At 34.8% G+C, this 12,388-nt stretch overlaps 1 protein-coding gene across 1 annotated transcript in view; it reads right to left on the reverse strand.

Moving 5' to 3' along the window:
- Positions 1-10,577: 10,577 nt before the first annotated feature.
- The window catches only part of FBXO4 (F-box protein 4), a 91,198-nt gene continuing 89,387 nt past the window's right edge, over positions 10,578-12,388 (reverse strand). Inside the window, exon 7 of the mRNA XM_045904058.3 lies at positions 10,578-10,663. Within this exon, the coding sequence (XP_045760014.1) occupies positions 10,608-10,663 (56 nt within the window). The 3' untranslated portion in view covers positions 10,578-10,607. The remainder of the gene's footprint in view (positions 10,664-12,388) is intronic.

Consider the following 12,388-nt stretch of genomic DNA (forward strand, 5'->3'; position numbering starts at 1 on the left):
TTTTTTCTAAAAAAATAGGAAATCAAATATTATTTGGTATTAGCCTAAGAACATTTTACTTCAACTTAAAGAATGCCAGAGTTTCAGATCACATAGCTTGTTTGATTTCTCTGTCAATGATAAGAAGTGGAAATTCTTTTTGGTTTTATTAGAACTGCTAAAGCTTCCTTGGGATCTGATTTTATTTCAGCTCTTTTACTGCAATGAAGGCAGGGGAGAATTGGAAAGTGTTTACATATAAAGGCTGTACCAAGAAATATCAGGACAATAACCTCCAATTTTTTTTTACTCCTATACTACTAGAAAGAACTGTGTACCTCTTTGCATATTTTTAAATTAATCATAATTTTTTATCATAACCTGTATTGCAAACAATATAACTTCTGGTCTATTTAAATATTGACATGTAAATAAAACTGTTAAATCTTATATCCAAAAGGAATAAACATTACTGTCCATTTTAATTAAATATTGAATTAGCTCTTCTTTATAAATCAGAAATTTCATATTGCTTCCTTTTCTGCTCAAAACTTGTATTTCCTTTCCACTTCCCCTACAGAATTTTACCCTAATCCAATCTATTTTTATATTTGAAATTATTTTTTTTAATCAACCTATCTTACTTTCCTGGCACAAAAATCTGTATATAAATTTAAATACGTTTTTTTTTAATTTATAAGACCATAAAGCTGTATTAAGATATTTCTTCTAGACTTAATTATTTCAAATAATAGTAAATAATTAATCAATATGATATAAATAGTATAAATATTGATAATTACCTGACACAGAAAAGTAAAATTTTATTGGAAATATAAGTTAGTAGGTATAGTTGCTTTTAGCAATTGGTTTGCTACATATTTCTAGGATGAGACAGGGTTTAACAAACATTCCATTCCCACTCTTCATTTTTTATAGATGTAATTGCTGAGAAATTATATAGATGAAAATGGAAGTATACCAGTATCACTTAATTCTTTGACTCCTTCCATGTTATATGGTAAAAATCACATACTAATTGTATTGGTAAACCATCACATTGATCCATTATCAAAAATTACTTTCAGTGATCTATCATCTGACCCTCAATATGTGCTGCTTCAGTATTGGTAAAAGAGAAGAACTGGCCTGAACTGCAAAGGAATTTGTTACAGTCATAAAAGCAATGTACTTCTTCAACTTCTAGAAAGTATACCCAAATGGACTTATCAAGACTATAAAATGACTATTCATTGTATCTTTTACTCATACCTCTAAGCATTTTATTCAAACTGATACACTCAAAAAGAATTGGGAAAAATTCAAAATATTGCCAACTTCAACATGTCTTGCCACAAATAATTGTTTAGTTGTTTATTCTTTTTTTAAAGATTTTATTTATTTATTTGACAGAGAGACAGCAAGAGAGGGAACACAAGCAGGGGGAGTGGGAGAGGGAGAAGCAGGCTTCCCGCCGAGCAGGGAGCCCGATGCGGGGCTCGATGCCAGGACCCTGGGATCATGACCTGAGCCAAAGGCAGATGCTTAACGACTGAGCCACCTAGGCGCCCCTAGTTGTTTATTTTTATCTCATCATGTGTTTTACATATGTTTTTGTTAAAACTTTGGCACTATAGATTTAACTCTTTCACGGAAAATGTCTGTCATATAACCTAATATGACCTAATTAGCACAGTCACCCTACTGCCTCTTTCCTTGACTGTTCAAAGTTCTTATAATTTGGGTTTTCTATCAATATATGTCCTCTTTGGTAAACAAGTATAGGTATGGGATACAGAGAGAAAAAATCTTATTGAATTACATGCAAGCTATTCTGCTAAGAGATCCAAGCTGTTCCTTAGATCTCATCTCATTCACCTCTTCCTAGTTCACAGTTGTCCAGCCCAAAAGACCTCCTCACACGCTTTGAATATGCCAAGCAGAAAACCCCCACTTACTGGAATGATTCCTCACTTCATTAAGTTACCTGCTCAAATATACCTTATCAAATGAAGTACCCCACCACTCACTGTCTCCTTACTCTGCTTCACTTATTTCTTCACACATATGTCCACTCGATATATTATATATTAATTGGCTTATAACTTGACTCCACCCTCATCAGCATTTCACGTGAACAAACATTTTTGTTATTCCCTGCTGTGTTCCCAGCACCTAGACCAGTCCTTGATACAGCATCTCAAAAGTTTTTCAGTGCATAAGTAAATGAATTAATGCAATCTCTCTGATATCAATTAACAACAAAATATTAAAAGAAAAAAAGATGAACTAGCATAGGGTTAATAATAGTAATAGTCTATTTTGCCAAGTATGGACACTTAAAAAACTGCTATCCAATAAAGAGTCATTTCCTAAAACAAAGGAATCTTAACACGAAAACCCAGTAAGAATCCACTACATCAGAAACAAATGAGTATATTAAACTGTTCTAGAAATTCACTATATTTTTCTTATTTTCTTACTTTATACTAGTGAAAACTTCAACAAGGAAATCATTGCTACAAATACTTCAGCTGTCAACACTTACCTGGGCCATGCCAGGATACTATCTTACTCTCACCTAATCTTAAGAAACAATCTGATAAACTGCCTCAGCTGAGGCATTGGTAGTTGGTAACTGGATAAAAACACTAAAATACATTTGGAAGAAAACAAACAAAGAAACAAAAAAGTTGGATGACTGATTTAAGATGAAATTGAAAAATGTCTAATAGCTTTCTGGATAGAATGTCTAACCTAAAGAAAAGAGGGAGTACATTCTCTTTGCTGAATTTGGGGCTTCAGAAACTGAATCATGAGAGGGAAATTATTTTTCAAAGCATCCTTCAAATTACCTTCATAAAGAGTGAGAGCCCACAGATAAACTTAAAGGAAGTTGTGACATTACACCTGACATTATATTTGAGGTTTGGGGCAAGCCTGAAGTGGAATTTGCTAATCACTGACTCTTCTACATCCTATCTCATTGGGCGTTACCATTTACATGTATCATAAAAGATGTCATTTTATGCTTTACCTCCTGGCCATTTTTAATTTGTTTTAGTCTTGTGCTATATGGTTCATTTATTCTTTGATATCTTTTAGGTCTAGTAACTTGGAAGGGATACATGCTCTTTTACTTGTAAATCTTACAATCGAACCATTAGTCTCTAATTATCAATGTCAAGAATGAAACAGCCATTATTTGCTTTTTCAGTGACAAGACAAAATAATTTATAAATTTGTACCTTCCTTAACACCCCTATCCTCTCTTTGGTGTGTTTTGCTTTTTGTTTATAATCTGGAATGTTTTTATTATAATCTGGGATGATTTTTAAGTGTATCATCAATTTCAAAAATTGCTTGTTTCATTTTGTAAACATAAAACAGTTGTTTACACTTTGTTTATTTAAATGGTTTCAGTGCTCAACATCAGTCTTTTCCTATCATGACATAGGTGACTTGTTTTTATTTTGAAGTAATCTCTTGTTTGAGTTCATCTTCAAATGATGTTAGGGGCCCCTAGGCAAATGGCCCTATTTTGCCCACTGCTCATCACTGTCACTAATAACTCTAACCCCTCCAAAGGGATTAGAGTAAGGAGGTCTTAAGAGGGCCAGCCAGCATTTCCTCATTTCCTGCAAAGGATGCAACACTTCACTACCTTCTTAAGAAGTTTAGGAGTCTTTGGTGACTCCTTTAATTGGTCTCATCTGTGCTCTATCTATTAGAAATCCATCAACATTACATTCATGCCATATCATTACTGCTATTCTCTCCTACTGTTATTTATTTATCATTTCAAAAGGTTTTGGAGAAGGGGCAGTTCTGAAAGGAAGATCTGATCACATCACTCCTTTGCTTCAGATATCCTAGCTAAGTCCTCACCTATAAAGTAACATTCATACTCCATAGAAGAAAGAGCTTTCATTCTCTGGCCCAGCCCACCTAAGTCTTATACCAGAGCAAGGGTCCCATTCACCTCACCCAGATCTGGCCCTGCTTCTATGTGTAGATAAAGACAGAGGAAGATTTTTTGCCCTTAAGCTGGTTTAGACAGAGTCCAAAATTAAAACCATCCCTATTTTACTTATTTTACTGAAAAGTATGAATGAAAAATCAAAGTAAACACATCAATAGCAATTGAACATGGAAACATAGGACAATTATCTATGACATTGCTGTCTTTATATTTTGACAAATATCAAGGGAACTAGCAACCTAAGTAAAGCCATCTATAGTGCAAGCCAACAAACACCTTGAAAAAATTTACCAGTACTTTTGGCTATGAATATTACTTCTCAAATGTTAACAAACATGAAGAACTATCCTAGTCAACCAAGAATATCATTAACTAGCATCATCAGGGATCTCTCAGCAACTCTTCAGTCATTCACAACTGTTTGACTATGTTGACTGTGAAGTCAAATATTTTTCTAGCTTGAAAATCAAATGAAGAATATCTTTTTATAGTTTATTCTTAATTCTCCTCTAGATATTGCTTATTACAAACAATTTTATGAGTTCCCATGACATTTATACATAGAATCACTGTGTCCTAAGTTAAATTTCTCAAAACATATTACTGTGTCTAATGAAATCAGCTTCTCTGGTCTATGTTCATCTTTCTTCCAAACCAACTTTAAATTACACTCGACCTTCTAGGCACACTAGATCATGAGTTGCTTCACAGCAAACAGCAGATATGTTTATTTGGTCTAATTAGGATAAAAGGATCAGCTGGCAGTACCTTAAGATATTTCTGTAGATTTCTAAAAATATGCATAGAAATTGTTCTATATAAAAAAAAGTGTTTAATAGATCCAATCTGTGGGCTCTCTAAAGTTTGAGCAAATAAATCAGGAAAAACATATTTTCTCTTTTGGACAATGGTAAATTAAGATAATTTCAATTATCTAGTTAATGCTAATCATTTGAAATAGCTCTTATTAGCAGTGAACCAAATGCCTCTATCCATAATTAATTTAATAAGCTTTTGATCCTTATTGCAATAAAATTTGCATTTATACACACCTCTGTTCTTTACACTTAAAAGGCATATAAACACAAATTATTAGCCACTTTTACCAATAGATGAAATTGAGTTACTACTAATTTTATGTGCACATTTCTATCAAGCATCAAAGAAGTGGTCAGCCTTCACTTCTAGCTAATTTAACACAGTCATTGGATGACAAACGCCTTTTTTCATAGGAATCTGAGAATTCAAAAAAATCAGCTGCCAGAACTCTATTACTAAAAGTATTAGAAAATGGATTACTGCCTTAAAAATAATAAAGTGGATTTTTCAGATCTAAAGCTCTGATTATCATATCCCTAGCATTATAATAAAAAAAAAGTTTTTAAATTTCTAAGGGTGTTTAAAACGTGTCTTCTCTTTGGTACATTTTTTGAGAGCAAGATTTTTTTTTTTGGCAGTGGGGGCAGAGTCCTATAGTCTCTACTGCCTCCTTTTGGGGAGGAGATAGCTTTTATTAGATAGAGCAAACACTGTTTGAGATATCAACATTAGCCAATTTTGGCAATGGAGAAAAGAAAGTAATTGTGCCTCTCCTCCTTCCTCAGTGAAACTCTCCTCAAACTCCTTTGTTTTCCAAGGTCTCCCCAACCTCTTAATTTTGTATCTCAAGATATTCTCAGTCTTCTTCTTTAGCTACACTCGGTGATTTCATTCAGGTTTGAGGTTTAATCCACTTTCTCTCTATTCTAATGCTCCCAAATTCTTATCTCAAGTCCAGACCTTATTCCCAAACTCCAGACTCATATATCCAACAGTTGCCTCAACATTTCCACTTGGATGTTAAATAGCATGCCAAAGTCAGCATGTCCAAAACTCAACTCCTATTCTTTCCCTACAGAGACCTTTGATCTAGCTGTTCACTTTGCTGGAAGGCTCCCCACCTCCACAGACACACACACACACACACACACACACGATGCACATGTGTATGCATGCACACACACACACATATACAAACCAGATTGCTGCTTGGCTAAACTCTTAACCTCCTTACCCCCTACAATCTTTGCTTGGACATTACTATCTTAATGAATCCTGCCCTGACTGCCTTATTTAACACTGCAACCTTATCTTCTCTGTGACCATAGACACCCTGATCCTCCTTACCCTGCTCTACTTGTTTTGCTCATAGCATTTTAACCTACTATTTGATTTCCTTATTTATTTTGCATCCTCCTGTTGAGATAGAAGACCACTGAGGGTACCATCTTTTTCTCTTTGGTTCATGGTGTATCTGAAACACATAGAACAGTACCTAGCACACAGTAGTTTCTCAGTAATTATTTATTGAACTGGATGGCAGTAAATAGACACATCCCTGAATTCCTAGCATATAGGGTAACCAGATACAAACTTATATTTAAAAATCTAACTCATTGCCCCTCCACACCATACCATCTTTTACTATCTGCATACTTCATTCTTTCATCTAGCTACTTCTCTTCCCTTCTCCTTCCTTTCCTTCCCTTGTCAAGTGCCCAGTGCTATCTTGCTGCCCCTTGGTTTCTATTCAGGAAACTATGAAAAGCAGAATAAGGAGTGAGGAGCCCTCCTAGAATTTTTGTTCCTCACATTACTATTTCTGTATTTTGTTCTTATTACTATTGTGCAGGAAATTCAGAAAATATCAACTGGATGTTAACTGAGATCAGCAAAAATATGCCCCAACTTGCCCAGACTTAATTATATTGTTGAGTAAACACATAAAAAACCTTGAAAAAGAAGGTCACTGTGTGTGTGTGTGTGTGTATTATAATACATACTGTTATCATACAAGAATAAAGGATTATTTGCTGGAAGGTATATCCTAATAAGTTCTTAGAGAAAATGCAGTCATTTAGATTTTATAATCAAGGATGCTAAGATTTTCCAATTCAGAGTTTGACAGGTATAGACCCTGTGAATTAAGGCACAGCAGAATTGACCATTTTGTCAGATAAGAACATCACACAACATGCTGGATCTAAGGTACTTTTTAACATAAATGAAACTTCAACTTGGATCCCATTTCTTGTTAGCATGTTTATGAGCATTTCTGGGTTGCTATCTCATCCCCTCCTCAGCCAGGACTAGGAAGATCACAAGTTCCAACATCATTCTTGATCCATATTGAATTAGGTATTTATTAGATAAAATTATTTCTGAGTAGTCAAAGCTTTCTTGTCATTTCATAAAATCTAAAGAACTGATCACTCCAGTACTAAAATGTTCCTTACTAGACAACATGAGGGTTCTTTTGTTTGTTCTCCCTTGTGCGCCAGTTTTTGATGGTGGTGATTCTGAGGAATAGAGGAAAGGTTTGTAAAGGTTCCTGCTAGGCATATCCCCTTGACCCCATGGAACCCTCAATTGTATTAAGGAACCCAGACAAAGCAGGGTCACAGTAGGTCTTCTAAAGCATAAGACCCCAGGTGGCTCTAGGCTGAGGACAGCATTGCCTGTATGGCCCTATGGAATATAAGATTAATACAACCCTGGATTACTTTGTCACCTTAAACAAGTTCAGTCATCAAGCAGTGGATATGGACAGCAAGTCCAAAAATATTCACTTTCCAATTGCTTTACTATGTTTCTCATTTACTGGCAATACTGAATTTATCTGATAGTCAGGCCTACTATCTAGAAACCTTAAGCCAAGGCAAGAGTTCATCAGCAGAGATTGTAACTGTACCTAACATGGTACCCCGTTTTTATTCTTTTCTTATCTCCCTACACTTCCCACCATCTTAGGTCCACACATCATATATCTTAAATACCTCTGATCAGTTACTGAAATGCTCACACATAAAATCCATTTTCATGTTATTTTCCAGATATGCCTCTTAGGATATCTAAAGGAAAGCTTTTATTTCTTCATGTATTAAAATTGTTAAAAGCATAAGCAATTAATTTCACATTTTGTGCATGAAATTATTTGAATGACATTGGATGACATAGAAGTTAGTGGTTGTTTACAGTTTAAAGTCTTTGTAAAGCACTATCTATTGGACTACATTTATCAATATTTATCTGAAAATAATTATAAAATTTCTATCATTACCATCCTGGTCCACCAACGCACACACACCACACAACGCACAGGCCTGTCACAAGTCTTTCTTTTCTGTCATCGGTTTCCTGAAACAAAAGGATTATCTTTCCCGTTCTTCTCATTAGATTTAGTATTTGCAAACTAAAAGTTTGATGGTAATAACAGCTGGTTTCTTTTTTTCTAATGTTAAACATTGTATTTTATTTATTTTATTTTTATTTAAATTCAATTAATTAATATATAATGTACTATTGGTTTGCTTTGTGTCAGGCATATTATACTGAGCCCTGTGTATGTACTTGCTCATGTAAATCTGACAACAATCCTGTGATGTAAGTACTATGATTATCCCACTTTACAGGTTAGGAAATTAAGATACCTTTACCATGGTAAGTAAAGCTAAGTAAAAACCCACACTCTTTACCCCAACCTTTGATGTTCTTAACTCATTGTATAAGAACTTGTCCACTGTTTACATCAATTATATTACCACTATCAACATTTTAAATTTATGGAATGTAATAACTTACAGATTTAAGAAATACATCTTACACACACACATACAATTAAAACAAAAGTTTCACAAATCAGTAATCAACCTTACTATTTTGCTACATGCAAAGGTACTCCCATATCGTCAATATTATTCTAGTCTAGTCGAGCATATTTTTTAAAAGTATCATCAACTCACTAAATTGATTTTATACCTGAGTTACAAATATTGTGAAAATGATAATTAATGATATTTAGCTTTTATTTTTCTATTACAAACTTTCTAATCATTTACCAAATTTGATGCAAAATGAATTTTAAAATTTCCTGATAACTTTGTTTTAGGAAACAATAAAACATTCAGATTGTATCTACAAAAGAGAAACATAGAATTCAACACTTCAAAAGATCTGACAAGGTTTTTAAATATTTTCTTAAACAGCAAAAGTTACATGAAAACTATCTTTGTAATCATGATAAAGCTAAGCACACAGTAGTCTCTCCATATACATTACAATAAAAATAATTATGTAGCAATAAGTAATAAAATGGAAATTGACCTTTTAAAATGTGTTTTATCAACAAATATATTTTTAGTTGCTTGAAAGAAATAGTTTCTTTTACATCTTTTCTTAGGAAATCTAAAACAGTCCCCTCTACACAAAGTTTTTAATTATAATTTTTAATGTCATTTTCTTGGTAAAGAAATCACCTAAGCATAATTTTTCTATTCACAATATACAGTGGAATCATTCCTCTCATATTTTCATAGTTGGAATGACCTGAAAGGATGTTATTTGTTTTTATATAAAAGAATAAGGGGGGCACCTGGGTGGCTCAGTCAGTTAAGGGTCCGACTCTTGATTTCAGCTCAGATTATGATCTTAGGGTCCTGGGATCAAGCCCCACGCCAGGATCTCCACTCAGCAGGGAGTCCTCTTGTCTCCCCCTCCCTCTGCTCATTCTCCCTGTCTCTCTCTCTTTCTCAAATAAATAAATAAGTCTTTAAAAAAAAGAATAATGAAAAAATACTGATTGGAGAAACTACATTTTTCCAAACTGAGTTTAGCATTGGACATAAGACAAGATGTAAACCTTTGAAGATTAGGAAGGCCAGTTTCCACCCCAAGTTGGGATCAGCCAGTCTTTGTTTACTTGGGAAGAACAAGGGTTAGGCTCATATTCAGAGATTGTGCTATAAGCCCTACTACCACCAAGTACAACTCCTAGCCACATGCCCATGTCCAGAAATAAATAGCTGGTCCACCTTCAGTGCAAGTTGACAGTAAATGCAAAAAAGGAAAGCAAGGATGGATGGAAGGCTTATAGGTGATCAACTGATTTGCAGGAAATTTAGAGGTGGGGTTTCATATTTGCGAAATGCTTTTGTGTAGGTATCATGAATTCCACATGGCCCATTTCTAATGTATATGCTGTGGGAACTAACAGATACCAGAAGTGCAATAGGAGCCTAAAGGAGTAATAAAGAGAGGTAGACTTCACAGTGTAATCACACTTATGTCATCTATAAATGTCACAGTTCACTTCCATTAATGGCTTCTTCCCATCTTTGAACTTTCTCAAAAAGGGGGAAACATACATCACTCACATCTATTTTATTCAAGTGCTAACTAAATTTTTTGTCCTTGGACTTGACTAGTTAGTTAAAAAAAAATAATAACCTACACTTGTCGAGGGCAGTTTGGACACTGTGCACAAGATGGTCATGTCCATAAATCTCCAATCTGGTTCCTCCACTGGAAGGACTTGAGAACATAAGGAAGTAACATGCTGAAATGTTACAATATTCTTTTTCAAACCTATGCTTTCATATGGAAACAAAAGCCTCTTGTTCCTGGCAACTTGATTCCTAAAAAACTCACCTGCTGTCTCTAATTTGTCCACAATCTTTTCTATATTGCAGAGTCAGAAAAATGAGAAACACCACAGAGAGTTAGCAAATCTCACTGATGCCCAGCCCTGAGAAGGGCAGGAGAGGACTGCTTACCAGTTTGCTTCTTTTTCTCCCACAAGTTCAGACAGGTCCCAGTTAGATCCAGTGGTTCAATCTAACAGTTTGTGTTCATAGTCCTGAGTCTCAGTACAAGGCTTGTCCCAGGCTGAGGAACCAAATAAGAATACTCTTTACTGCAGTGGCCTTATTCAGGCTGGAGACATCAGTGTTCACTCATGATTAGGAAAAAACAAAGTTCTAGGTAAGATAGTTCAGATTTATTCTGTAGGCCTTAGAAGTTATATCTCAATCTACAAACTCTAGATATTTCTAGATCGATGATCGTATGTGTGTGTATGTAATGTGTGTGGATGTGGATGTGTGAAAAGATTTTATATCTTTTGTTCATTCTGAGAAAAGCATAAAAATTGAAACTTTAGAGTTTATTCACTCTGATTCTTTTTTTTCTTTAATAATCATTCTGTGCTACAGATGGTAATTACCATGACAATCTCATTCTTATTTCTAGTCCTTTGGGAAGGGAGATTCTTTGTGAACCTTTATCCTTTTTTGTGAAGCTGCCATATTTTTCTCCTTTGCTGAGAGGTAAGTCCCCCTTAAGATAGACATTGAAGAGATAAAAGTTCTGCTTTGGGAAACTTGGAAATATGAAAGTCAGCTGAGTGACAGAGAGAACAAAGAAATGAGAAGAGCATCTTACTTCATTCATTGAACAAATACATATTATTTATTATGTTCCAGGTTCTCTTCTAAACACTGGGGGGAGTAAACAAGTGAGATCAAACCTGCACTTATACCACAGTGGGAGAAACTGACAATGAACACACACAATAATTTAGACTATAAATAATTTAGACTATAAAATGCAGATGGGGAAAAAAAAGCAGGGAAAGGGGCAGAGAATGTAGGTGGAGTACATTTTACCTAAAGAAGGTGTATTTGTTTTCTATTGTTGCATAACAAACTATCACAAATTTAGTAGCTTAAAACAATGTCCATCATCCAGGCATGACTTAGGTGGTCCTCTGCTCAGGATCTCACAAAGCTATCAAGAATGAGTTGCCCAAAGCTAAGTAAGTTGTCATCTAAGACTTGGGGTTCTCTTCAAGTTCAGAACTCTTTCAATTCAGCAGGATTCAGATCCTTGCAACTGCAGAACCCAGCATGGTTGCTTCTTCATAGCCTGCAGAAACCCCTGATGGCTGAAGAGTGAGACTAGCCTTTCTCTAGACCTTCTTCCTCCCAAATATTGTCCATACCCAAGACATATCAGACCACATTGGAAAGAAGAAATTATTTACTCACGGTTTAGGTAATTCTCAAAAGGAATTATGGAAAGAAAAAAAATGTAACTGTACTTGCAATAGAAGTAGCTGACCAGCCTGTATCATGTTTTCTTGCTCATACCTGTCTTCTCATTAACCTTTCTAATCCCTTGTTTGTGCTCTCTAGTCTAGTATCTCACTCCCGTCCTGTAGACACTCCAACCTTCCCCACCAAAGAAGGCCATTTAACCCCTCCCAGATCCCTTTTGCTGTATGATAACTTAAGTGCCTTATGTCAGGGCTAGATGCAAACAGAGGCTCCTCAAAGGCTGTTGGTGAATATTTAAACTTCAGTTCATTTTCCAACAATTAATTGTGGTTGGTTTTCTCCATATTTTAGTTAAGAAATAAGCACACTTACCTAAAATATGAGTCAGCAAATCACTTTTCTTTAAAGGGTTACATAGTAAATATTTTGCCTTTGCAGGATATATTGTCTTTATACTGTGTTCTAATAAAATTGTATTTATTAAAACAGGTAATGGGCAAGCATAGTTTACTGACCCCTTATCAAAACATTACTTTCTTTTTTTAGTAACATAGAC

Source organism: Mirounga angustirostris, unplaced genomic scaffold (genome assembly GCF_029215605.1).
Source record: "Mirounga angustirostris isolate CCGP_5_RB_7025 unplaced genomic scaffold, mMirAng1.0.hap1 SCAF_7, whole genome shotgun sequence".
Classification (NCBI taxonomy): Eukaryota; Metazoa; Chordata; class Mammalia; order Carnivora; family Phocidae; genus Mirounga; species Mirounga angustirostris.